The sequence below is a fragment of the Cygnus atratus genome, chromosome 1, assembly GCF_013377495.2.
Source record: "Cygnus atratus isolate AKBS03 ecotype Queensland, Australia chromosome 1, CAtr_DNAZoo_HiC_assembly, whole genome shotgun sequence".
In the NCBI taxonomy this organism is placed as follows: Eukaryota; Metazoa; Chordata; class Aves; order Anseriformes; family Anatidae; genus Cygnus; species Cygnus atratus.
Genome location: NC_066362.1, coordinates 190,564,039 through 190,591,394, shown reverse-complemented (window position 1 = coordinate 190,591,394; position 27,356 = coordinate 190,564,039). Strand labels below are relative to the sequence as shown.

The window sequence follows — 27,356 nt, the reverse complement described above, 5'->3', positions numbered from 1 at the left end:
CGGTGGATGTCGCAGCCGCTTTTCACCGTTGTCGGTTGAAGCTCGCCCCAAAATGGCGGCGGCGGCCGGCGGTGGGGCTGAGGCGGCGGCAGCCAGGCGGGAGGGGGCGGAGGAAGAGGAGGAGACGGCGGCGGCGGCGGCCGACGGGGCAGAGGGCAGCGGGCCGGCCGGCCGTGAGGCGGCGGCAGGCGGCGGCGGGGAGGCCGGAGGAGGCGGCGGGGAGAGCGAGGAGGAGGAGGAGGAGGAGGAGGAAGAAGAGGAAGAGGAGGACGTGTTCGAGGTGGAGAAGATCCTCGACGTGAAGAGCGAGGGGGTGAGTGCGCGGCGGGGCCCGGGGGCGCGCGGTGCTCGCCCTGCCCTCACGCAGCCTGTGCTGAGACGGGGTTTCCCTGAGGAATCCCTCGTGTTTGGGCGAGGAGCCTTCCCCGGTGGCACTGCTGCTGCACTTGTAACGTGAAACGCGGCGTGCGCGGTCTGCGAGCGAGGTTTTCCCTCTCTTACTGCTCTAACTTTAAAAAAAAAAAAAAAAAAACAAAAACTGACTTTCCTTACTAACTTCTCCTTTTGTCTGCAGCACTGAGGTACGCCTTGCTGTTATGCCTGAGCTGCAGGAGTGCCTCGATGTAAGGTGTTTGGGCAGGGTAGAATATAATGGGGAACTTGGAGGTGGTTTCAGGGTATATTTAGTGAGAGTGGCAGGAAAAAATGCAGGAAGACCGCTCAAAATAGAGGGACCGCTTCCAGTTGAAATAACTAGCTCTAGAGATCTTCTTGGCACAGCTTAGGAAGGAATATCATACCTTAAAAAGGTAAAAAGCAGGACTGGATTGGTTGAAGTTCTTTCAAACTTTCTTGAACTTCCAAAGAGAAAAATAATAAAAAACAATGATGGTCTTTTATAAAGTGCTTTTTGTATCTGCAAATTGTTCGTTCTAGCTAATTACATTTTGGGTTTTAGGCTTCAGTCAGGTATGTGATGGCACGGAAGCCTCCCTGCTTAGTGTGAAACGTGAGGATTTTGAGGCCCTTAGGTCAGGGAATCTTCAGGTGAAGAGTTGCTCATGCGTTCGTGGTGCTGTCACGAATAGGCAGTTTCATGGTGCAGTGTCTTGATGGCTTAAGAATGTTGGGCTTTAGAGGTAATACCGCATTTCTAGTTCTGTCTGTATAAAGTGTCAATCAAAAGAGTGGGTCTGGCTTGAGTAGTTTTTCTAGCAAGAGTAATTTTTCTGCAGTGATGGCAGTGAAAATCAGCGTAGTGGGGGCAAGGGGGAATGTACCGTTCCACACGCTTCTGAAGTGCACCAGAATGCCTGGAGAACCCTCTCTTAAACGTGTCGGTGGTGTCTGCTGGCTCGTGGCAGCCCGTTCTGCTGCAGGCCCTGAATGCTGTGTGCTGGAGGTTGCCAGGCTGGGACAGAGCACTGAGCATTACTGTGTGCGTGTGCCTCACCCAGTGCGTGCTCTCTGTGGCCTCGTAGCATGGGCTGTCATTGTGCCAGAGCGCCTTTCTGTTGCTATTCAGTGTGGTGCCACGCTCCTGTGCTTCAGATGTGCCGGGCAAGGCAAGTAATCGCTCACACCTAGTCCTAACATCTGAAAGGAGTGGAAAAAGCTGCGTGTTACGTTCAGTGGAGCATACTGTGTGTAGTCCACTTTGGGCCAGCGATTCCCAGGTGAGTTAGGAAGCCCAAGGAGATGCTGAACCAGCAGTTGGTTTTGTGTGCTGTGTGTGCCCACATGGGAGAGCCCAGAGCATGGCACAGAGGAGCTCCTGTCACCTCTGCTCTCAGTGTTGCTGGAGCTGGTGGCAGCACGGCAGGGTGGCACTCTGGGCACAGGGTCAGGCTGGGCAGCTAGACTTGCTGGTAGATGAAACACTAGCTTGTCCTACTTGAGGCAGTTAGCAATAAAAATCTGGAAATGTTATATTTAGAAAGCCTTTCAGGCTGCACTAAAATTCTACTAAAATAACAGGTACCAAGGCACTGTGACATTTCCCCATAGAAATGGGTAGCGTTAACTCTGTTCTTTAATGAGGTGGTGATAGGAGTTCTAGCCTATCACTGGCTATTGTAGAAGTTACAGCAGTGTAAAAATGTTTTGGAGTTTTCTATTATTTATAAGTGACAGAAGAGAAATAACGTGGAATAAATTAATTCTGACAGGTGAGGGAAAGGCTGTGTATACATCTTTAATGTGATGATCAGTCTCCTGCCTTCACTTAAGCTGCTTTTTTTTTTTAATCATTTGCTGTGTAGTGGATGTAGTCGTTCAACAGATAGACCTACGTTTACATGAGATTTTGTTTTAGCCAGCTTTCTCAACTAGTTAAATAACTTCTGACTGCTTTTGTACCTGAGTTACAAGGTGTAATGGTAGCTGTAGGTAGCTGAAGAAATGGAATAACCCTGTGCTGTGGGACAGGAGGGAGGCAGGCTGCGGGAGAGCACCTGGGGGTCTCTGCAGGCAGTTAAGATGAGCAAGAGTCAGCAGTTCCCGCAGCAAAGCAGGCCAGCAGCGTGAAGAGCATTGAGGGTGATGCTTCTTCCTCTCTTAGCACTGCTGAGATGCCCCAGGAGTGCTGCGCTGAGCTCTGGGAGAGACGTGGACACAGCAGAGTGAGCCCTGTGAGGGTTGTGAAGGCGTCATGGGGACCTGGAGCACACGGAAGAGGCAGGGAGAGGCTGAGAGAGTGGGGCTTGCTTTACCCTAGTAAAAGAAGCTCAGGGGTCATCATAGTTCTACCTACATCAATTTAATGGGACGATGTAGGGAGAGCAAGACCCTTCTCAGAGGCGTGCAGTGAAGGGATGAGACGCTGCAAGCTGGAGCACAGGGCAGTCTGATGAGCTACAAGGGAAAGATTTCTTGCTTTGTGGGGGTGGGGGGAGTTCAGAGGGGTTATGAAATGTCCATCCATGAAGATCCTTAAAACTTGACAAATTTCTGAGCAGCCTGACCTAGCTGGACCTACTTTGAGCAGGGCATTGTACTTGTTAGTTCCAGAGATCCCTTACAACCGAAATTATGCCGGTGTTTGTAACAAGAAAGTTACTTACCAGTTGCTGCTTTCATGAGGAACCATGTTAGAAGAGAGAAAGAGACAGGTGAACATTATGTTTGAAAAGTAATTCCTGAATCAAGACTGTATGGCTAAGCTAAAATATAAGAGGAAGTGTTACGTTAATGTATCTGAATATAGGCTTTTTCATTGATTCATTTCTATTTTTATTTATATGTCTGTGAAGCAAAACAACAAGGTTGTAAGCAGGTTTTATAGTTTTCAATATATGCTGTATATATAAATACACTTCTTAGAAGGTCAGTGGTGTTCTGGCAAAAATAGAAAATTATGGAAATAAATATTTCTAATACTAAGTGTCAAATGGCAGTTCTTCTGAAACTTTTGTTGTCCGGGCTTGGTTAGCAGTGTAGGATCTTTGGGAGCATCACCAATCTATTTCTGAAAGAGAGAGATACTGTTATTTTGCCTCTCGAAAGGTATTTTGGTTAGCACCTTTGTGAACTTCTTTTTCAGAAAATAAATTTAGGAATGGTTGTGTTGCCTTGTATTCATTATTACCCTTTTAATGGAAAATGGACTTTCTTAAATTTGCTGCTGGTCTTTGTCATACAGGCGTCTAAAGAGAATGCAGGTTTAATCAATGAAGGGGACCCCCTTGATTTCGTGGGACATGACTCTGCTTTTTGGTTAGGCTAGGTGCACACAGTCCAGAGTTGCCACTTGACAGCATTATGCTCAGACCAAGCCAATAAGCCTTGTCTTGCAGCAACAAAATGAGTCTGTATTGAGAAATACCAGAATTCAGACTAATTTATTTAGGAGAAAGGCAAAAGATACTCTGAAAAGTGCCTTTTTCTTTTTTTTTTCCTCCCCCTAATGGTAAAAGACTTTCTAATCTAGTGGAAAAACTTGGAGACTATAAGTTGTGATATCATCCTACAGTGAAATCAGATACTGTTGAAACAATTGGTCTAGGGCTGTCGTACCATCTTTTACCGATGTCTTTGTAACCAACTTTGGGAGGCACACAGTCAGGTTTCGTCTAGATTTGACTTGATCTCATTGAAAGATGCTTTTTTCCTGAGCAATTGTTACCATTTCAGTTTATCAAAAGTGTCCTTGCTTATAAATCTAACACCTTATAAATTCCGATTAAGAACTGTGCGAGTGGTGTTACTGCATTATAAATCTTTAGGGTTTAAGTTCTTCAGCAAACAGAAGCAATTAAAACTTGTACAGAGGAAACATTAACTTAATTTTGTAACTGTCAGGAAATCAATTCCAGTAAAATGACTGGGAATGTATGTGCGTTGAAGCTGTGTTTCTGACAAAAATCAGGTAATACAAATATTTGGGATAAAACCACTCCAACTACTGAAACTTTACAACCTCTTGCGTTCAGCATGTGATGCAGATGGAAATAATTCTAGGAATTCTTACTTCAGCATGAGGTTGAATTCCCATTATATTCATTTTCACATACATAAAATAATGCATCCACTTACATCCACAAGAATGAAGTACATTGCATAATGTTATATTTTATTAAATATTTGCTTGTGGTTTTTTTTTCTTGCAGGGTAAAATTCTCTACAAAGTACGGTGGAAGGGATATACCTCTGATGATGATACCTGGGAACCAGAGGTTCATTTGGAAGATTGCAAAGAAGTGCTGCTTGAATTCAGAAAAAAAATTGTGGACAATAAGCCTAAACCTGTTAAAAAAGATGTGCAGGTGTGTTTCTCCTTTTGTTATCTTAAAATGAAGACAAATTCCCTATCTAGGCTCTGTTAATGGGGGACACGAGAATGGAAGACATTTGGGATATGGAATTAAAGAAAAATATTCTCTTTGATCTAAAACTGTTTTGTTTCAGCAGAAACTGAACGTTGCTGCTGTTGTCTGGTTAAGGATTTTTTTATTGAATTGACAGGCTTGCTTGTAGAATCGGAATTCATTAAAACTTTATTTCAGTTTCTAATGAGACTCTATAAATGATGTATTGTCGTTCTGGTTTGCTTTTGACAACAAAACCAACCCCTTTGCCTGCCCACAGGCTTATTGTCTTGTCACTGAAGCTGGACGCTGCTCGTTTCACCCTACTGCTTCGTGTAGCAGGTTAAATTAATGGATAACAAGCAAAAATCCATTAGGTAAGATAGGAATACAGAAAAATGAATTTCAAGAAGGCAGCATATGGCTCTTTCCTCTTTTTTTTTTCTTGTTCATTTTTGTTTAACTGTTCAGTCATTTTCAAAGTCATGTATAAGAATCTGTTTGAAAGCTGCTGCTTCTGAGAAACCTGCAGATAAATTTTATAAAATCAGGTTAATTGCTTTTGGTGTAAAAGACTTGTGATTTAATTCTGTTCTGGAGTCTGGCTGCTGGATGTCCAGTTGCCTTGGTTTCCTTGTTTATGTATTGATTCTCTTTCAGGCAGTTAGAAATATGATTTAGGTAAGTGAGCTAGAACTGTGTTTACAAATTTTACAATTTGGCAGTAAGTAACATTATTTGTAATGTTTAAAAAGCAATTGACTTTTCCAAAAAGCATCGCCACTGCCATTTCTGGATGGCTTATGCTAAAGTGATACAGTTTAATGAGGAAATAACTTTTTTATTTTTTCTGTCCCACATTTTAGAAACTTTCTTTAAATGATGATGTATTTGAAGCAGAATCTGACAGTGACCGGCAAAGTGAAACAAAAGATGATGTTTCACCAAAGAAGAAAAAGAAAAAGTCAAAAGATGGAGAGGATAGAAGTCCAGATGACCTGAAGAAGAAAAAGTCAAAGTCTGCAAAACTCAAAGAAAAACCCAGAACAGAATGTGAAAATTCCTCAGATACTGTGGTTTCAGATTCAAAACCAAAAAAAAGGACTTCAGAAACAAAGGAAGATTCAAAGGATCCTAAAAAACAAAGGAAAGATGATACTAAAGAAATCAAGAAAAAGAAAGGAGAAGTTAAAGATGTAAAAGTAAAATCGAAAGAAGATTCTAAAGAAAATAAAAAATCACGTAAGGAGAAGCAAGATGTTCAGTTTGACTCCGAATCAAGTACTTTAGATGATGCACTTTCTCAAGCAACTGATAATGAAGCTTCAGATTTATATTCCGAAAATAAAGAGGAGAAACAAAAGGTAAAATGTGGAAAAGAGAGATTAGAACAAGAAATTGCTGAAAAAGATGGCATTGCTGACAGGCATCTTGATGGATCAGCAAGTAATGAAGATGATAGTATTGAGGTTAAGGTTAAAAGAAAGAAGAAAAAAAATCAGAAAACTGAAGATTATAAAGACGAAGGTAGAAAAGTAGAAACTAAAGATACCTATTATTTAGAGAAGAAGAGCATGCACAAAAGGCAAAAAGGTCAAGAAAAAGTAAAAACTGTAGCTGCAGAGTTGGAGAAAGTGTCAGCTGCTCCTGCACCAGTGCAGAAGGCTTTGAAGTTGAGCACTGATGAAAGAGGACGCAAGTCCATGGATTCAGCTGGAGAGGTAAGCAACGTTACAACGTTAGGGTGGTGTTGGGGGAAGGGGTTAATCAAACACATTTGAGGTAGAGGTACTTCAAGAGGCTACTGTTTATGATGGCAAAGAGAAAAATACGAATTGGAAGGTTAACGAGGTGAATAAAAAAGGCTCACTGCCCAACCTGTAGGCCAGACAGAAAAATTTCTGGATTCTGAACGCAGGAAAAAGGGGGAATGCTGTAGGAGAGGAGTGTCTTTAGGTGTGAAAATACAAATTTCTGCTGTTTGTTATGCGTACCTACTTAGAACAAAACTTACTGTTCCAGAGACACGTGCTTTCATTTTCAGCCTTTCGTTTCCCCTAGCTTCAACAGTAGGGCCTCAGTTTGACTTTCTTCTTCTTGCATAGTAATGCGTTCAGTCTTGTAGCGGCTATCCAACACCGCGCAATGAAATGAAGCACATTTTTGAGGTAAGATGAACACTTGATCTCTCTCAAAAGCCAGCCACTCAGTTATACTTTTCATGCATTAGCACCTTCCGAAGAATCGGAATGCTGAAATTGCTTCGAAACCCAAGTCTCTGAGGTAATTGTGCAGCTTGTCTTGCCTTGTTAGAATTCCTGTGCTGCTTACAGGAGATGCTGAGTTGCATGACTTGGTGTCATGGTAACTACAAATGCTGTACCCCGTCTGACAAATGAACTAATCAAATACCAATAGAATATTTAATTTCTCTTATTTAATTAAATCAGGAAAGCAGGGTGGTAAAAGCAAAAAAGAAAAAAGTGTAGTGGGAAAAAAGCATTATTTCTAGAACGTTTCTTAAGAAAAACTACTCTTGGAGGGATTTTTTTTCAGCTTCTTGAGACTATAATAATATAATTTGCAGTTCTTAAAAAATTGTCTGCCCAGAGATACCCCTTTCTGATTTGGCTGCAGCCAAAATACCTTGATACTTAATGGATTTTATCCCACTTCTTCTGAAGCCATAATGCCATGGTGGCAAGTGCCTTATTTCAGTAGGTTCAGCTGTGGTCCTCTGCTTATGACTGTTTTATGTATGGAGCAGGCCACCTTAAACATGATCAAGTTGATTTGGGATAGAGGATAGAAATACTACATGGAGTAATCTCAGAGTAGAGCTACACAAAGTACTATTTTTGCAGGAGCTTAGTGGTGAAAGCTCTTGTAAACGAGGTTAAGCTATAGCAACGAGGCATAGCTGTGTCTAACAGCTATTTAAATAATTCTCTCTAGACTATTAACTAACTGGAACGGTATGGCCCTGTAGTGCTCCAAGTGTTTTATCATAGTTTAAGGCTACAGCATTCATAAGAGAGCAACATTGGTGGTGATAATTGGATACATCTTTGGAATTCTGTTTTATTTACCAAAGCATGAAAATCCTGTCATCCCAAATGTGAAGAAATCAATAGCAGGTGGAAGCTTTTGTTTTCTTTTGGCTTTCCAGCCAGCACTGTCAGTAAAATGTCTGTATGTCTTTCTCATGCTCATGTTGCTGGTGCTCTTAGATTAAAGGTACCAAGGAGCCATGGAAAACATGTTGCTTTTTGCTCTTTCTCTCTGGGAGGCTCAAACAATGTTTGCTGTAACTGGCTAGTTATTCTCCAGAGCAGCTGTGGACTCACTACATGGGTGGGTTTGGTGGAGAGCTTTAGGGTGTGTTTTTTTTTTTTGGCTTCACAAAGTTGTTGGCCCAATCAAATTATTCTTTTCAAATAAAATTGTCACATCGTTCTCGGCTACCTGTCTTGACTGTGTAGCTCTGATTACAGAACACTGTTACCTCAATTTGTAGCACAGTATTCTGTTTGAAGTCATTTTGTATGCTGAACCCTCCTTTCCTTTTGATTTACCTCCAAAAATAAATGTGCAGGGTGCATTGTGCATCTAATCAGTATTAGAGATCTGGAATAGAATTCAAGATGACTGATTATAACAGCCTTTGTGTTCAGTAAATACTTGGTAATGGTTTTAGTAAATCACTTGTCCCCTCCTACTTTGGGCACCTGCCTGGGACAACAGCTGTCTGTGTTGCTAGTTAATCATGTCTGTGATTAAAAGCTGGAGTTTTGTGGGGAAGGAGGGGGAGAAAAGGAGGGTTCAATGTTACGGCTCTGCTAACGCGTTATTGTATACTAAATTAATTATTTTAATTCTTTACCTTTCTAAGAAGTGGTAGCATTTAATGATAAATTCAGTCTGTAGTGCTTTGGTGGACTTATTCCAGTGGCAGTTTTTCAGAAAGCCCGTGCTATTCGAGTTAGTATTGGGGCTGATAAAATGCTGTGCCGAATAGCCTTCTCCCTCCTACTCTAAGGTTTGGAGTCTGCTGACTGAATGTAAAGAGAGGCTTGGAGGAGAAGAAGAAAGGCAATCTTTGGTGGAGGCAATTAGTTTCTTTTTGTGGTGCAGTTGATTTTCTCTACACCTGCCATGAATGTATCTGATACTGGCTAAAGCTAAGCTCAGTCTTCTGTGTGGATAGAATAGGTTTTGGTGGATTTTTTTTGATTGTGCATTTTTCACAAGTGACTATTGCTACATTGTGCTGTGTAAATTGGAAAACCTGAAGCCTTCCATATATAAATGTCAAGTTTTCTCAGTTACGGTTGAAGTCAGTTGTGTCATAACTGCTTGGTATATGGTGCTACAGAGGTCTTAAATACTTTGAAATGATTGTATCCTACTCAAGTTAAATATTGGAAACAAACAAGAGGTTCATAACTTTGAATTTTCTTCCTGCAAATAAGCGTTTATGATCACTTAAGTACTTCGAATATTTGTGCCTCCTTGATCTGTAGTCTCCTTATTTTGGACCAAGGGATTTTAGTTGTTTTATCCCAGTTTTAGTAGAGAGAATACTTTTAAGAGAAACTTCTGGTTTCTACTTGCTTTGTATTCACAAGTGATGTACCAGCTAACATTTCAGACTTAAATAGAGAAAGCTTCCTGGTCTGTTTTTTTGTCTTTGCGTTATATATATACGTACACGCGTGTATATCTGTCTGTCTCATTTTGATGAATTGTAAAGCACCATAATTTTAAACATATGCTGGTTTCGGCATATGCAAGCACCTTGCGTGACTGGGATGCTGCAAAAGTCAGAATTGAACTTCCTTAATTTAGAAATAACATCTTTTCTCTTACTGAAGAAGCCTTCACGGAGCAACTTCTGTCTCACCCATTTAATTCTTTTCTTAGGAATGTCCACAAGTCCATTATATGCAGTTTTCAGTAGTATTAATTGTGAATATATGAGGTCATTGGAGTAGTGAAAGGAGATTTATTTTCTGTTTCCTCTCTACCACTTTAATTTTATCTTTTTCTTGATATCAGGAGAAAGACATAAAGAAGACGGAAATAAAAGACAAATCTCTAAAAAAAGAGCCTGAAAAAGAAGAAAAGAGCAGAAAAGAACAGAAGGGCCTAAAAAGTAAGTGCTAATTGCTTAAAAGAGAAGGGGAAGACCCTTCAAGGCATTCTCCTCTGATTCCTACAAAAGCAGACACAGTATATTGCTGTAGCACATATCAAACGCCAATTTCTGCTTTTATTTTAGGAAGCAAAAGCCTTCTCTTTTATGTCTTTGTTAATGTATGCTTCGTGAGAACTATGTACTTTCATGTATGAGGCGTGAAAGTGTCTATAAAAACATGAGAGCCTTCTATACAAGTCAAGATTTTGCCCTTTTTCATTTAGTACTGTCAATTATGCTTCGTTATCATGCTGTTAATAGCAGTCTTTGGATGAATTTGTCCAATGGTCATCTATTCCCAGAATTGTTTTGTTATCACTCTTAAATACACATTGTTTATTTCTAGAGTAACTTGTAGAGGTTCACTTCACACAAACTTCTTACCTGGTGCTTTAGCCACGTTGGGTTATTGTTCAAGCCTTAAAATAACAGAACAGGATGCTTTGAAATAAGAAGAAAAATGTCTAGGTTGTGCTTCTGTTCTTTGCTGTTTAATAGAGTATTAATGTTGACGCACTTGATCTCAGTAAAATTCTGGATGAATTTGTTCAGGATAAATTTCCTCGCTGCTCTGACAAAGATGAACTGAGAGGAAAACTAAGTAGCTCCACCTTCGGTCATTCTGAATAGGTGTAGGAGGAGCTCTGGTGCTTCAAATAGTTATTGCCAGAGGAACATTGTTCACTTAAAGGATAATAGATGCTTACAGTGCTCAAGAAAAGTAGTAACAGGCTATTAATTACTGTTCCATATACAGCTTGTGTCCTTTGTTTATCACAGGTACTGAACCATATTTTCAAAGTAGTAATTCATGCATGATTCTAAACTAAATTTGTTAAAAAGAAGATGGTACTATGTAGAAAGCAGTCAGAGCCCAGACTTCCAGGGTATTTGGAGGTGAACTTGCTTTCCCTGATTTTGGCTTATGCTTAAGCTTGCTGCTGTGCTTCAGCAATGATTAACTTATGAAAAGAGAATAGACCTTTTCTGAATGGACTCTGGTCACTCACTTAAACTTTGCTATGTAATAGTCTTTAGTGGCTCAAGTAGTCACTCTTGGTAACTGTCTTAATATTCTAGGCCTTAAGGACATCAAAAGTGCATTTGAATTGTTTAATGTAGCTTCAGAAGAAAAAAATGACTATTCTGAGAATAACCGCAAACGAGAAGAATCTTCGCTAGAATATAAATTCATAGAAGAATTAAAATCAAAAGACAGCAAGGTGTACAAGGAAAGGAGGAGCATAAGAGATGAAACAGAAACATGGAATTACATTGCTGCAGAAGGTGATCGAGAAGTAGTGGATGTGTGTCAAATGGAGGAGAACTCTGGTGAGCCATAGAAGCAAATCTAGGAGAAAGCTGAGCACTTGCATTTAATATTTTCTCCACTCCTGCTTGCATCTTTCAGTGCTCCAATTCTTGTTTCCCCTGGTGGCTATAATAATGTTTTCTTTTGAAAACTCATTGATAACTTCTCAGCTTATCAGTGTGTTCCCAGTGTATTCCTGCTATTGCCGTAACGGCGTTCACCTTCTCTGATCCCTTCAGCCTAATGCTGTAGAACAACTAAGCGATTTCTTTCAAGTAAAAGCTTTTTGTGTCTGCTTGTAACATGGCTGCCATTGTTTGGAACCATTTCACACTGGCTTCCAGAGTGTTTGAATGAAAAGTAGTATGTTGTGCTGCTGATGATTGAAGCAGTGAATGATTTGGAAACCGATAAGTTACTATTTACTTATTTTATTGTTTTCTTCTGTGAAATCAAATATATGATAGATGGCAAGCAACAAGTCCTGAGTTTGGGTATGGACATGCAGTTAGAATGGCTGACTCTAGAAGACTTCCAGAAGCATCTCGATGGAGAAGATGAGAATCATGTCTCAACAGAACCGATATCCAGCAGTAAGTAGTTGCTGGGAGGAACGGATGTTTCTTATCTGGCATTTCAATGTGAAATATCCTATAGCTGCATTAAATTTATTTTCTAGCACTCCTGAGGGATGCTGTCAAAAGTGGGGATTATATGACAGTGAAGATGGCACTTTCTTCAAGCGAGGAATATAATCTGGATCAAGAGGTAAATGCTCTGTAATAGAGCTGTTGAGGGGGTGGGTGGGAAGTACAAATGTGGATTGTTTGAAAAGCTGTGTCCTGCTAGTAGCAGACTTCTGTGTCACCTTTGAAAAAGCACTACAGGAGAAAGGGGAACACAGAATACAAGGTTTCATTATTTGTTCCCGTTTCTTCCAAAGAAAAAGTGAAGCTTCATAGAAACATCCTAGTAGCTGGATTTGCAATGGATTTGCCCCCTGGATTTAAACTGAATAATAAATGTAGAATTTTAAGTGGTATAAGGAATGATGATAGCTGGCAGATAAGTGCCTGAAATATGTAAAATGTCTATACATGTGAAAAAAAAAATGTAGAATTTTCTGTTCAGCAGACTGGGACCACTTCACCCCATGAATAATTTTTTTTTGCCAGTTTTTCGTCAGCTGTGTTCTTACTGGTTTTCCTTTCAAGGGTGTATTTTCCTGTTAAATAGTAGTGCAATTCCCTTTTTGAGAACTAAAATCTTTGACATCACGATTTTCACCAGTGACCTTGTGCAGTCATATTATGTAGCATTTTGAGGACTATACATTATGCTAAAACTTCTGTAGTGTGGGAGAAAAGAAGATGCCAAATGAACTGTTGAGGCAAGCACATGTTTTTTAGAATTGTAGCATCTAATGGACAATGCAAGGAGTGGTGAGGAGACTGGCTGCCCACAGGAATCTCTTCATATTTTTCCTCAGATAAAATTCAAAAGCTGTGTTGTGGTAGCAACTGGCTTAAGCCAATGGGTTTTTCTCCAGTGGTTGCCAATTTCTTTTTCCATTGTCTTGCTGTCTTCCCCACTGTCACATACCTTGCTGCTTTTCATCCTGCCTCGTTCTGTTTTTCCTTCTTGTTCGACTCGTTAGATTTATGAAGCTCAGAGTGTGAGGCCTGTGGGCGAGGGAAGTGGGAGGTGATAGTTTGTCAGCATCTGGCAGTCATCTATGTGTGAATTCTTCTGCCGGGGAGGAGAATCTCTGTGAAACCTGTTGATGCACTTGCAGTCTTTGTCTTGTGGCTTTGATTTATCTTCAAGTATTTGGCAATGATTGTTGTTGCAGGACTCGAGTGGAATGACCCTAGTAATGCTTGCTGCTGCTGGTGGGCACGATGACCTCCTGCGGGTCCTAATCAGGAAAGGAGCCAAAGTTAATGGTAGACAGAAAAATGGAACAACTGCGTTGATACATGCAGCTGAAAAGGTTGGCTTGTTTTCCATCATATTTGTAGTTCTTGGCTCTTCTATGTACGTGCAAAAGTGGGACCCAATTTTTTTCTGCCCCTTTAGCTGATCCCCAAAAAGCAGCGAGCAGGGTACAGCACGGTGACCTTAACTGACCTTTCAGTGTCTGGTTGCTGTAGACTGAACAAATTCTGAGAGGTGATAACAAACCCTACTCTTAGTAGCCACTACCACAGGGCTGCTTAGAAGGAAAGCTGGTGCAAAGGGTGTCTCTAAATTTGGCTTTGATGGGGGCTGAAATTTTTGGGTTAGAATTGCTTGTGAATATCTTTGGATTCACAGTATCCAGCCTTGGGAAGCTTTGAGAGCAAATCTCTGATGAAGAAGGGCTTATTACTTGAGAGTTGGGGATAGAGATGGTGGCAAGCTCTTCTCAGACAAAGTCCAGCTTGATTAAAGTTAAAGGATGTTTCACGGTGCTCTCTTTTGTTCAAGTTGGTTCGTGAGCTTTCCAAGTACAGGAGATAGGGGGCCAAAAGAAAGCTTGATTCCAGTTTCATGATCAGTGCAGGCTTTTTTTTTTTTTTTTTTTTCCCCCTGAAGTGTTTACTATTACCAAGTTAAGTAAAAAGTAAGAATTAGAAATGCCCATGGCTATTTATTTGCAAGAGTCTAAAATGAGCTTTATGAGCAATGGGAGAGAACAACTGCAATTGTGACATGTATCATGCTTATATTTTGAAATGAAAACTGAATATTTTATATTTACTTGTCTTGTGGTTTTGTGTTTTTAAGAATTTTCTAACAACAGTAGCTATTCTTCTGGAAGCTGGGGCATATGTGAACATGCAGCAGAGCAGTGGTGAAACTGCTTTAATGAAGGTAAATTCAATGTTTGTCCTGATGCAGATTAATAAGAAACAATACTTGGGAGACTAATAGAATATAGAAGACATAAAAGTGCATTTGCAGAGTTGATTTAGTCAGGGGGCATGTACTACATTTAAAATACAAGTACTACTCATAGTTACTTGAGGCAGTGTTTTAATCCATATTTTTTTAATGTACTATTATGTCTAAACAATGGATCCAGATACCATCAGCTTACAGCGTTAAATGTGGCTTCTCAGCTCTTCCACTGTTGGGGTCAAAGAAATGTGGACGTGGTCTTTAAACTGAGATAATCGGATTGTCAGCAGGGAGACAAAAACTCCACAAAGGAGAATCTTTCACAGAATGTTGCTGTGAAATGTTGACTTCTGTCTTTTTGTCACTGACCAGAAATAAAGTAACTGGTTTACAGTCTCCTTCCCACAGCCTGTTCTGCACCTTTACTCCCTCCAATCACAAAGGAAAATACCTATTTATTTACATTTTTGTTGTTGTAATGGGAAAACTCTGAGACCCTTAAAACAGTCTGTGCTCCTCTTAATAATTTTTGGGTTGTATTAGTGAATTCCACGGAAGTTCCCCTTCCTGATTGACTTGCTCTGTTTTCATGGAGGCTGTTTACAGAAGAGATTACAAAAGGTTTTCTGTCCAAGACAACGTCATACTGTTTCTCTCTTAACCTCTGCGAGGCTCAGAGCTCATATCTTCTGTAAGGAGAGTGGTGACATGCTTGTGGTTTCCTCAGTCACTTACGTCCAAAAGCTCTTTGCAGTTTGTCTCCCTCCATGAACCTGTTTTCAGCTTCACATTTCTTCAACAATATTTTTCTAGTTTGATACACAGCTGTGCGTACTTTCTAATTGGCATCCTACAGTGACTTATTCCCTGTATTTATTTGCTGTGTAGATATGAAGAGTTGGGTCTTAATTTCCCGTAACTTACTGAAGCAAGTTTAGCCACGTGTGGATAAAGATACCGATGTGTTTATCAAGTCACTCTTACTTAACTTGAGGAGTTGGATCTTACTTCTGAAAGCTGGGGGAGGGAAGTCTTGGCAATTCTTTTTTCTCAGAGGTGATACGTGATTTTTGTGGTGGTGTAGGGTTTTTGTTTTTTTTTTTTGGGGACGGAGTGGGTATTGGTTGTTTATTTATGGAAGATTATGGATTGAAAGCAGATACGAAAGTTCAGGCCTTAAACAAATTTCAGATGTTTATTTCTGAAAGGCCTCGTGAGGATAGAAATTTCTCCTGTGCTTTTCCCTAATTCTGAGTGAGATGTTTGAAAACAAGCTGCCAAGATTACATTTGCATTCTTCAAAGTAGAGCTTTATTTAGCTTTTCCTGTACCTTTGTCAAGTCTTAAGTTGAGATGCCCTGAAATTCTTGCTGGAGGTAGTGTTGATCAGGCTTGGACACGTACACAGTTGAAACAGTAACTGTCTAAAATGGCTAAATTATTTGGGGGAAGTTCTACTAGTTTATTGCAAATCTGAAGTAATGTTTGTGAGATGCCTAGAAATGGACGTTTAGAAGTGTTACATCAGTCATCCTGAATACTTCTGCAGAAGCCCATTTGTTCAGGTTGCAAGGCAGTTTACAGGTACTGTACTTGAGCAGATTAAATCTTGTCATAGAACTTTTTTTTGTCTATTTAGTAATGAGATCCATTTGGCAACCCTGAGTGTTGCTACTTCTGTGGGATCAGGTGTATAGTATTGCCTGCGTAAAGATGAAGTATTTATATAGCCTGATCCTGAGTTAGCAGGATCTGCGTTAGCATTCACTGGCTGCCTACTTAAACTTGTTTTCTGAATTGTGACTAAATTTGGATTTTGTTTCTGCAGTTCCGCTTTTTTTGGTGTTATGCTGTTCTAATGGGATTTTTGTTGTCATTGTCCATCCTTCCCTTTTCTCTCTCTGCACAGGCCTGTAAAAGAGGGAATTCTGATATAGTGCGGCTTATGATTGAGAGCGGAGCGGACTGTAATATTTTGTCAAAGCATCAGAACAGCGCACTTCATTTTGCTAAACAGTGTAACAACGTACTGGTGTATGAGCAGCTCAAGAGTCATTTGGAAACGTGAGTAAACTGTACTTTGAAGTTTGTTCTGTCAAAGTTGGAAATACTAGGCCTGTCATAATTTGAAGTCATGGGGAAGAGGGAGGGAGTTCTGGAAAGAAGGCATCTGCTTTGGGCACAAAGCTAACTGACAAATCACATGAAATATAAACTGTGTGAGCTAACAATTAGCAGGAAGTTACTTAAACACTGTGTAAAAAGGTGGAGAGGAGGAAAAGGGAATTAGTAGAAGATTCCTCAAAGTAGAAATAAAGCAATCAGAAAAAAATACAAGCATAAGTATTGGACAGTTGAATGTAAAATCTTATTAGGGCATGCAAAGTAAATCATTCATTTAAAAAAAAAAGCAGTCTTTTTTTTTTGGGGGGGGGGAGGGGGGTAGTGGAAAGGGGTAGAAGACAAAAAGTACCTGAAGATAGCAAATAATTAGGGTGTTGTTGACCCTTAAGTGTCAGTTGTGAGCTGAGACTTCAAGAGCTCTGTGCTGGAGAGGTAGGTACAGCTTACATTCCAGTAAATGATGGAAATGCAAACCTTTATCATGCAACAGAATGGTCAAAGAGCAGTGCAGTCAGTGTGTGTGGTGTGTATTCATAGAATCACAGAATGGTTTGGGTTGGAAGGGACCTTAAAGCCCACCCAGTTCCAACCCCCCTGCCATGGGCAGGGACACCTCCCACCAGACCAGGTTGCCCAAAGCCCCATCCAGCCTGGCCTTGAACACCTCCAGGGATGGGGCATCCACAGCTTCTCTGGGCAGCCTGTGCCAGGGCCTCACCACACTCTGAGTAAAGATTTTCCTCCTAATGTCTAATCTAAATGTACCCTCTTCTAGTTTAAAACCATTCCCCTTGTCCTGTCACTGCACCCCCTGACAGAGTCCCTCCCCAGCTTTCCTGTAGGCCCCCTTTAGGTACTGGAAGGTTGCTGTAAGGTCTCCCCGGAGCCTTCTCTTCTCCAGGCTGAACAACCTCAGCTCCCTCAGCCTGTCCTTATGGGAGAGGTGCTCAAGCCCTTCTCATCCTCATGCTCCTCCTCTGGACTCGCTCTAATACATCCCTGTCCTTTTTGTGCTCGGGGCCCCAGAGCTGAACACAGTGCTCCAGGTGGGGTCTCACAGTGTCATGTGGCCATGTGATTGTACTGAACTGTCAGGTGAAATACACAGAAGGGATTAATAGTGATGCGAAGTAGGGACAATTAAAAAAGTGAAGAGAGAGCAAGCTCTTTGAATGTCACTTTATCGGTTAACTATCGGTTCTTCCAGTGTATCAGAGCAGAAGTTCTTAAACCTGCAGTCTCCAAACTTGAATGACCTTTAGAGAAGGTCTCAGCTTCTGCAGCCGGTGAAATATTGCCATGAGTGCCCTGTGTGGTGCCAGAGGAATATTGTCTCGGTGTAAGATCTTTTTGTTGTTTTATGATGACTTTCTTTGTGGTTTTTCTGTATGATACAATGAGACCAACCTATCAGGTGCCTTGTAGTCAGAGCTCACTCTCTCTGTTTTAGTCCACAGAAAACTGTTTCCATCTCTGGTCTTGTTTCCCATCAACTAACTTGTTAAATCTATTTTGACAGAAACTGCCTCTTAAATGGTCACTGCTGCTTGCTGTAGTAGTGCTAATACTCTTACTCTGTTATGAAGTTATTAGTAGTCTTTCCTTTATAACCTTATAAATACTACATTTAAGAATACCAAGTCTAAAAAAAATTAATATTAAGCAAATATATAAGCAAATGTTCCCATATGATCGTTGTGCTGGCGTTTACAATGGAGGTTACAGAACCCTTCCGTAAGGTAGAGAAATTTGTGGATTGTTTTGTGAAATGGCAGTAGAAGACATTTTAGTGCAAACCAATAAAACCTGAATATATTTCTGAGGCTAGGGGATATTTGCCCATGATATCTGAAGGAACTCAGTTAAGAAGATTGGTTGAGGTTGGCAGGGCCCTCTGGAGGTCACCTGGTGCCACCCCTGCTCAAGCAGGGACACCCAGAGCAGGCTGCCCAGGACCACGTCCAGGTGGCTTTTGGAGATCCCCAAGGAGGAGACCCCACAGCCTCTCTGGGCAGCCTGTGCCAGGGCTCCGTCACCCGCCCAGCACAGAAGTGCTGCCTGGTGCTCAGAGGGAGCCTCCTGGGTGCCCGGCTGTGCCCATGGCCTCCTGTCCTGGCACTGGGCACCGCTGAGCAGAGCCTGGCTCCGGCCTCTCTGCACCCTCCCTTCAGGGATTGAGGGACACGGATGAGACCCCCCTGAGCCTCCTCTTCTCCAGGCTGAGCAGCCCCAGCTCTCCCAGCCTCTGCTCACAGCAGAGATGCTCCCAGTGCCTTCATCATCCTGGTGGCCCCGCGTTGGGCTCTCTCCAGTATGCCCAGCTCCCTCTGGTACTGGGGAGCCCAGAACTGGACCCAGCACTCCAGGTGTGGCCCCACCAGTGCTGAGAGAAGGACTGGACCTTGGGCACTAGTCTCTAGCTAAACTTCCCAACGCTGACTTTTTGCTGAAACAACATGTTCAAATCCGGTTTGATACTGGAGGGGGTGTAGCAGTATTGTGGCACCAATATTTTTAATGCACCATAGTTTTTCTGAGGTATTGTAGATCACTGTATTTAACTTCTCTCCCAGGCAGGTGGAAACTATAAGGAAGCTATATGACTAAACTAAAAAAAAAAAAATACAAAGTGTTAAAAGCATAAAAACTAATAATAGTTTTTCAAACATAGAAAATTTAAGTGAGCAAGGGCAGTTGAAGTAGATAAACTAAATTCTCAAGAGTTAGGTTTTTGAAAGCAAGGGCAGATATACAGACAAATGTGATCTGGCACGTGCTGTTCAGTATATTGAATCTTTCTTACATTCACTGTTTGATTCCTTTCCAGACTGTTTTGTATTTAAAATCTGCCATCTTCAGGTTTGGCTATGCTGGATGATGTGTTTTGTAAGATCTTGAATGTGTAATTTTGCCCGTGAAAAGGCAGGTGAAATGAAATACTGGTAAATGCAAAGTGGTGTCCACGGGGTTTCGCTGTAGTTGTGTGAATTACACAAAGTAAAACAGCTCTTGTGAATTTAGAAGGCTTCTACACTCACCATAATTACCTGAAAATACCAACTCAGTGCTGCCTTTTCAATCAAAAAGGAAGATAATACTGTAGTAGTGAAGCTGAAAATAAAATCTAAATCCGTGTTCTCTGAAGATCTTAAATAGCGTGTCCCATTCCGTTCAGCTTTTTGAAAAAACAGATGAAGCAAAAAAGGTAGAAGGAAAGTAGAGATAGTCAGAGATACAGAGCAGAAGCGGGTCCCCCTGGGGCAGTTTGAAAGCTCAAAATTTTATTTTTTTAATTGTCAGGGGAAAAAAAACATGATGCAGGTTCTAGAGGCTGTCCATTTAAATGGTTAATAAGTTTGAAACAGAGAAGTATTTTTGCACAGGAATGCACAGGAAAGCTGAATTATGGATTTCATTGCAAAATGTGCTGGTCCCAATTGTATGGGAATTAAGAAGGGATTAAGTAGATCTGCGGAGGGGTGCGGTTTGGTTTTGGATACCTCTAAATGGCATTGCTGGAAACTAGGGCAGCATACCGCAAAGACTGCTGTTCAATTCCCCTTATTTATATAGTTCTGGAAACTGGGCTGGGTGGGCTTCTGGGCTTGTTGTGGTATGGCAGTTCTGGTAGTTTCTTTCCAATGAAAAACCTCATTTTTTAAGGCTCTGTGGGTGATGATCTCAGCCTGACATGGAGGGGAGCTGTGCTCTGAGGCATGGCTCAGAAAGCTGCAAAGCGGGGAGTCGGGACCTTTGCCTTGCAGAGACATTTAAACCTCATTTGTGTCAAAACAGCTTTCCAAAGAGGATTACTTGATAGCTGGCTTGTAAAAGTGCCAAATACTGTAGGTTAATGGGGTTTCTCTTTTGAAGGACATCCTGCATGCTTAATTTAGCAGCCACTGCCCTTCCCAAATACCCATTTTACGTATTTATTTATTGCTGGGGGGCTATTTAACGGTAGAACTGCTGCTTTTTCACTGCGTTTTAATAGAGCTGGGAATAACTGGGAATTGCATTCCCCTAACAGTATGACCAATAAAAATGTGGGACTAATTTACCTAACCTACTTGCAGTCAGTCTGTAGGTCAGTCGTGCTAGGGAAGCAGTTTCTGTTCAGCCAGCTGGTACATACCTGATTTTTCGGCAACATCTTCCTACATAAAGAAGTGTGTGGCTAGTGAGAGGTTTTGGTGTCTGCTGTAGTGGACTTGTCCACAAAAATAAATAGCGGAGACCTGATGGATGAATTTCACAAACAGATCTCTTGATAAACTGTTTAATTCCCAAAGTACTGGGACCTGGGGTTCATCTACACATAAACATCAGTGATGAAGCCCTGAAAACAGGGAATTCAAAAAGGTGATCTGAAATCATTTTTTGTGTTGGCTCTAATCAAGTCTGTGTCTGGTAAGGTAACTTACTATGTGATGTACAGGCCTCACTTCTTTGCTCTTCTAGGCTCTCAAGAGTAGCAGAAGATACCATCAGGGACTATTTTGAAGCTCGTCTTGCTTTACTGGAGCCAGTCTTCCCAATTGCGTGTCATCGTCTCTGTGAAGGGCCAGATTTTTCTACAGACTTTAACTATAAACCCCCACAAAACGTCCCAGAAGGTAGGGACTTTGTGTTTCCTACTTTCTATTTTTATTTTATTTTTCAAAAAGTAAAATAGCGGATGGAGAAGCTGCGTTTTAAGTATGTCGTAAGTATCTGCTATGTGAAATTGTTTTATTATAGTACATTGCATTACATTGGGGATGCTTTTTATATTCAGATTATGGAATGTAGAAGTTGAAATTAGGAAGCCCTGCCTTAGGGAGAGGAGGAGCATGTTTTAACGCATTGAGGGTGGGTTTTGTGTATGTGTGTTGGTGGCTTTGGTTTGTGGGGTTTTGGTTTGGCTGTTTTGTGGGGTTTCGGTTTGGCTTTTTTTTTTTTTGCTGTTTTTTTTTGTGTGTGTTTTTGTTAGTGTTTTTTTTTGGGTCACCACATACCCAACCTCTTTCTTCAGCTCATGTGTTGCATGAGCTGTGTGATGGGTTTGCCTTCAAACAATTGATAATTAGAAATCTTAATGTAAGAGTACTTTAATATTTAGAAATCTTGATGTAAGAATACTTTGAGAATCTAGAAGTGGATCACCTTGTTTTGTATGCGGTGCCTAACACACTGGAATCTTGGTGTACAGTCATGACACTATTGTGACACAAACCCAGCTTAGAAGGACTGTAAATAAAAGAAGCCAGTGTCACCCAACTCTGTTTTGCCTATGAGCCCCTTTGAAAAGCTGAGGATCAAACTCCCAAGATACTTAGGAATGCTTCTTCATTCTGTCAGGAATCCAGAGAACAACTCTGATGCTCTTTTTAGCTGAGTCATTTTTTTCTTGCCTTTTGAGTGTATCAGGGAAGTACCTTCTGATACTGATCTTGTTTTTTTGTGTTTTTTTTTTTTTCAAAATAATACATTAACGTGATTGAAATACTACTAAAACTAGGATTGTGAGTGGTTATGTCTACCCAGTTGTTATTCAGAGTTATAATAGATCTTCCATTTTTTTGATGATATGCTTTGTAGAATTAGGAAATGTTACATAAGTTTATATATGAAAATGAGGTATTTGTGGGTATTGAAGACAGTTGCTTATGAATTTCAGTGCAGTTCTTAAACATCTGTAGTTGATTGAGCTCAGTTGTCCTTACTAGGAAAAAAGACAACCCAAGCTACATGAAATTCCGTAACATTTGAGATAAATCTAAAAACACAGAAGTGAACTGTACCTGAGGATTACTGTATCCATTCTGTTTTCCTTTGTAATAGCCACCTGAAGCTAGTCCTGCTGCCAAAAGACCTTGGCTTTGTGACCCACTCAGTTGTGTTCTGTGTTTGGGTTGTGCTTGAGAGATCAGATTTTGCATGTTTGCTTTTTTTTCATATTGCTTCAGTGGTCCGTTGGAGTTTAATATCTATACAAATGATAGAGGTACCTAACTGTTTGTATTCAGAAGTTCAGTGTATGCGGTTGTTCTAAATAATGGCTCGTGTTTCAGCTTCATGTGACTGAATTGCCTTCCCTTTTAGGATCTGGAATTCTTCTCTTTGTTTTCCATGCAAATTTCTTTGGTAAAGAAGTCATTGCTCGGCTCTGTGGACCATGCAGTGTACAAGCTGTGGTTTTAAATGACAAATTCCAGCTCCCTGTGTTTTTGGTAAGTCATCGTATAACTAACTGACTGTAAAACTGCTCTATAAAGTCTGTGGAACAGCCTGGGAAATTTTAGAGCCTTAATTTGGATTTTGAGTGTTATGATGCAGGCTTTGTGGTGGTGGTGGTGATGGTGGTGTGTGGTGACTTTTTTTGTTGTTTACTCATTTTGTTTTTATTTTTTGGTTTTTGAAATGAAAACTCTTTTTTGTGTGTGTATAAAGAACTGCAAACCCTGTAATATTAGATTCCATAGAAAGTTGTGACTTACAAGACAGGGGCGTAGTTGTGGGCAGCCTGCTCTGTCCCTACTTGAGCAGGGCTTGGACCAGGTGGACCCAGAGGTGCCTGCCCACCTCAGCCATCCTGTGATACTGCGACCTCGGGACTGAGGGTTTGAGCAGGGAGGTCAGAACTCTGAGTCTGAAGGTGTTTTACTTCCCAAATTCACCTGGCCTCTCCAATTTTTGACCCAAGTCTGTTATTAAATATAACTGCTTTGCCCTGTTTTAATGAACTCCCTCATATTTCTACTGATTAATTTAAATTTCTTGTTTTTTTTTCTGTTAAACGCATCACTGTGCACTCGTGTTTTTTTCCTGCAATTATGACAAAGGTTCTTTGCAGTATATGCAACTTTAAAACAAACATATAAATAGACACCCCCCCTGCCTAGTTCAAATGTCATGTTCTGTTATTTCAATCCACACCACGCTTTTAACCGTATCATATCCTGCCACTAATTTTGTTGATTTTCTTTTTCCTTTTAGGATAGTCACTTTATTTATTCCTTCAGCCCTACTGCAGGCCTTAACAAGCTTTTTATACGGTTGGCAGAAGCTCCTACTGCCAAGGTACAAAATGCTCTTAAATGTGTACGTTAATTTGTTGTACAGTAACTCTTCTGCAGTATAGGTGCTTCTAGTTGTATGTTGCAAATGTAAAACCAAGGATATCCCACTGTCTTCTCAACCCAGTTCCTATCAGGAACTCATGCACTGGGATAAACTAATGTTACAGCCAAAAATTTTCTCCATCTGTATTGTGAATTTAATGACAACTGCAGGGAGTGACAGCTATTTTTTGCATACAGATGTTTTTACTTGTGCATTTAGAGTTTGGAAGTATTTACCAGGATATGCAGTGTGCTGTTGAATAGCCTGTGGTGTCCTTTGTGGGTGCTTCCAGGTGGGTTGGGCAGTTGTCCCACTGCACATTGCAAGACGAGTTACAGATCCTGTGTAGCAGAGTTTTTTATGGAAGATGCACTAGTAAATTTTCTAGATCTTCGTATTTAAGACTTAGATTCTTAAATATTTTATTGTGCTCTTCAATTTTTTTAAGTCCATTATGAATAAGCATATTCATTTGAAAGTGTATGTGCGTGTCTAGTTCATAGTCTTCCTTTTTTTCCTCTTTTGCTTGTGACTGAGCAATTTCATATGTGCCTCTTCTCTTGCTGTTGTATTAGCAGAAGTGTTCACTACAGCTACACGTGAACAATCTGTATATGAAACCTCTGCTTTTCTTTTCCAGGTAAAGCTGCTAATAGGAGCGTACAGAGTGCAGTTGCAGTGACCTCACAGTTGCAAACGTGTTGAGTGGACCGACACTTTTGGAAATACTTCTGATTCCTCTGTTCAGAGACTGACAAAGCAGTTTGGAACTTTTTGGCACCACACTCTTAGGACTAAGTTCCCATCTCACTGTCGTTTGTTGGCATTCATATAGGAAAGGATGTGTTGGAGAGCAGCTGAGTACGCTACACTGGTCGGGACAGGGTTGTCAGCATTTTTTTACCTTGTACAGATGTAGATGTAAGTATTTGTGCCAATACACATAATTCTGTTTTTCTTTAACTTACGGAGTCCAGACTGCATATTTCAGCTTTTCCACAATGTGGAATGGTGCATATAAGAACTATTTAAGGTAACTAAGTAAAATGTTTTTTAATAGAAGGATCTTTTCCATTTGTAAACTACAGTTTTCTACTTACTCTAACTGTAATGTTTCTATGTAAAATGCAGAATTGTTGTATTAGAGCCATGGGTAGAAGTTACACTTTAAAGTTATTGCATTAGACTTAACCTCGAATTGCTAGGGGCTGCGTTCTGGTTTGAATCTCTTCCTGCTGTTGCTTCCTGATAAGGAAGCAGGCATGCTGAGAGGGATTCCCTTCGAACACACAGTTAAGTCTGTTCGCAGGTATGAAGAAAGGCATCCGAATGGGCTCAATTCGCAGAGGACTGCGGTCAGATTCCTCGTTATGTCAGTGCTTACAAAACTAATTTTGTATTAGAGAAGCAACTGATAGTTTTACAGGCATCTTAACTTGGGAGTTTTTAGTTAAGTGAAGTGGCATATGGGAAAACAAAAACAAGCTGCAAACAGCAAACCAGAAAACTTGTTAACCTACCTTCAGTGTGCGGGCAGTGCTTTTTGTAGATGAGAAGGTACAGAGGGTTTCAGATGTTCTCAGCCTGATGAGAACACACATTGCCCTCTAATTCGGAAGTTCATTTCCTGAGTGCAAAGAGCTGCTATCTTTTTTTTTTTAAATGCCTCATTTTATCAGATGACAGCAGTTCTGTAATGGTTCTGTGCTATAATATACAAATGTAGTGCTTCTGCATGAGGTACAGAGTATTTTTCTTTGTAAATTAAACATCTTGAAAAGTAAAGGGGGAAAAAAAAGAAAAAAACAGATTGTGCCTTTGCTGTTCTGGTTGCCACAAGTAGTTTACATGCCACTATGTGCCTATATTGCTAACAGAACTGTTGTGGATAAATTCTTTAATGTATTTGAGTGCTCACCATCGGAATGGTGCAGATGTATCCTTTTAAGAACTGTGACTTTGTATTAAAAAGTTCAGTTAGCCAGGTTTTAATTTTTGGTTCTTGAAAGTTTAAAACTTTCATAATGAGAGATGCCAAATTATCGTAATGAAGCACACTATTTCAATTTTGTGGAATGTCACATTAAGCTATATAAAACTAGAACAGCAACACGACATACTCATTTCTGTTTGGATTTAAAATAGTCTTTTTGCAAACAGTATTGATGAGACGTTAAGTCTGGGTTTTGAACAGACGTGTTACCTCCACCTCTCTGAAACACGTGAGATACCTCATTTTGCTAAGTATCAACACCTGAGATGCACAAAAAGCGCTGGCTGAGAATCAGGTTTGTCCCTACCAGCACTTGGGAATTTTGTGTAGCTGCATTTCTTCTTACTCACTGTTAATGAACTTTTAAGCATATTATGAAATAATCCTGGAAAATTAATAAGGGTAGGGTACGTTCTTAAGTGTTTCCTTATGGTGGCGTGATAGTTGTCATGTGTGTGGCTACCATTTCCTCAGCTCTCCCTGCATTGTACGCTTAAGAGTATAGTGGATGCGTGGTAAATGCTGTACAGCACACCTCAGCGGTAAATGTTTGAGCTGTTCAAGGACTGTGCAAAGATGGGGACAAAGGGTTTTTGAACAAATGTCCATATAATATTTAGATGCTATTTAGAACCTGTTGTACAGTCTAACCTAAAAATGTCTAGTACTGCTCCAAGAGTTGGCATAGCAAATAGTTGTCAAAGGTGGTGTTGGGGGGGTGATTTTGTGTTTGGTTTTTTTTTTTTTTCTCCCCTCCCTTGAGGTGTTTGGGAAGGAGGGAGGAGTTCTACAGGACTGGGGAATAAAATCTGAGTTCATAAAGCTCTTACTGAGGGATGGATTTTGCAGCCATCTCTTTTGGTTGGGGATATAAAGTTAAGATCCCTATTTAAGATGCGTAATAGGTGTATGAAAAGATGTTTAAAGCTGTTACTTGTCTGACTTTACTACGTTGTTTTTATCCGACTGCTAAGTAAAAAGTTTTGGTGGACAAAGGATAAAGAGAAAGTAGCTATAATAATAAAAATCACTTCTGTAGGCACTGTGCAGAAATACTTCTGAAGTACTTGTGTGGTTTTTCTTGCTGCTATCAGTCAGCAAGGCTGAGCAGCTGGGCTTACTGTGAATGGCAGTGGTAATTGTCCTGATTGCTTGGATTTGTCATCTTTCACCGCTGCAACAGCAGTGCTTGTGGTCCTGGTGTCTTTCACAGGTACTGGAGGCTGGTGGGTGACAGAGGTGGCTTTCTCGCAGGTCATCTGTGCTTTCTGCATCCATTTTGTGAAAGGGAGATGCGGTACAATGATGAAGTGATGAAGGCACTGGGAGCATCTCTGCTGTGAGCAGAGGCTGGGAGAGCTGGGGCTGCTCAGCCTGGTCTCATCCGTGTCCCTCAATCCCTGAAGGGAGGGTGCAGAGAGGCCGGAGCCAGGCTCTGCTCAGCGGTGCCCAGTGCCAGGACAGGAGGCCATGGGCACAGCCGGGCACCCAGGAGGCTCCCTCTGAGCACCAGGCAGCACTTCTGTGCTGGGCGGGTGACGGAGCCCTGGCACAGGCTGCCCAGAGAGGCTGTGGGGTCTCCTCCTTGGGCATCTCCAAAAGCCAGCCTTCTTCAAAACCCAGCTTCTGCAAAGCTGCTCCACTTCCAGTCTTATGTCCAGGCTGCACTACTGCCTGAACTTACTCTGGGCCCAGCATCAGATTTTACTTTTTGCCTTTTTTAAACTCAATGAGGTTCTTGGCAACCGCTCTCTTCTATTCACGGTCACTGCCTTTCTGAGGTCAAGAAACAGAAAATTAATCTATGAATAACAGGAAGTTTATTTGAAACAGTTTTATTAGAAACAGAAACCCCAGGGGAAAAAAAAATCAGCAGTGCTACATTACAGTGCAGTGTGAAAACCTCATGACATCAGAGTGCATTTTTCATTATTTGTT

At 40.9% G+C, this 27,356-nt stretch overlaps 1 protein-coding gene across 2 annotated transcripts; it reads left to right on the top strand.

Annotated features, from left to right (window-relative positions):
- Positions 1 to 26,473, top strand: MPHOSPH8 (M-phase phosphoprotein 8). 2 transcript variants are annotated; one of them, XM_050709254.1, is made up of 14 exons: positions 1 to 313; positions 4,608 to 4,763; positions 5,672 to 6,526; positions 9,864 to 9,960; positions 11,083 to 11,334; positions 11,782 to 11,907; positions 11,994 to 12,082; positions 13,167 to 13,307; positions 14,084 to 14,170; positions 16,107 to 16,261; positions 20,783 to 20,937; positions 22,454 to 22,533; positions 23,300 to 23,383; positions 24,066 to 26,473. In XM_050709254.1, exons 1-14 carry the CDS (start codon positions 53 to 55, stop codon positions 24,105 to 24,107), a joined length of 2,580 nt encoding a protein of 859 aa, XP_050565211.1. In that variant the 5' UTR covers positions 1 to 52; the 3' UTR covers positions 24,108 to 26,473. The 2 variants fall into 2 exon arrangements, with proteins under 2 accessions (XP_050565211.1, XP_035398697.1); XM_035542804.2 differs by having other exon boundaries at positions 22,406 to 22,533.
- Positions 26,474 to 27,356: the final 883 nt, after the last annotated feature.

Bases quoted from the DNA above. Each gene is read 5' to 3' on its own strand.
- MPHOSPH8 (XM_035542804.2), top strand. From the start codon at position 53: ATGGCGGCGGCGGCCGGCGGTGGGGCTGAGGCGGCGGCAGCCAGGCGG. The intron at 6,527-9,863 runs GTAAGCAACGTT...TCTTGATATCAG, and splicing joins CCATGGATTCAGCTGGAGAG to GAGAAAGACATAAAGAAGAC. The intron at 11,908-11,993 runs GTAAGTAGTTGC...TTTATTTTCTAG, and splicing joins AACAGAACCGATATCCAGCA to CACTCCTGAGGGATGCTGTC.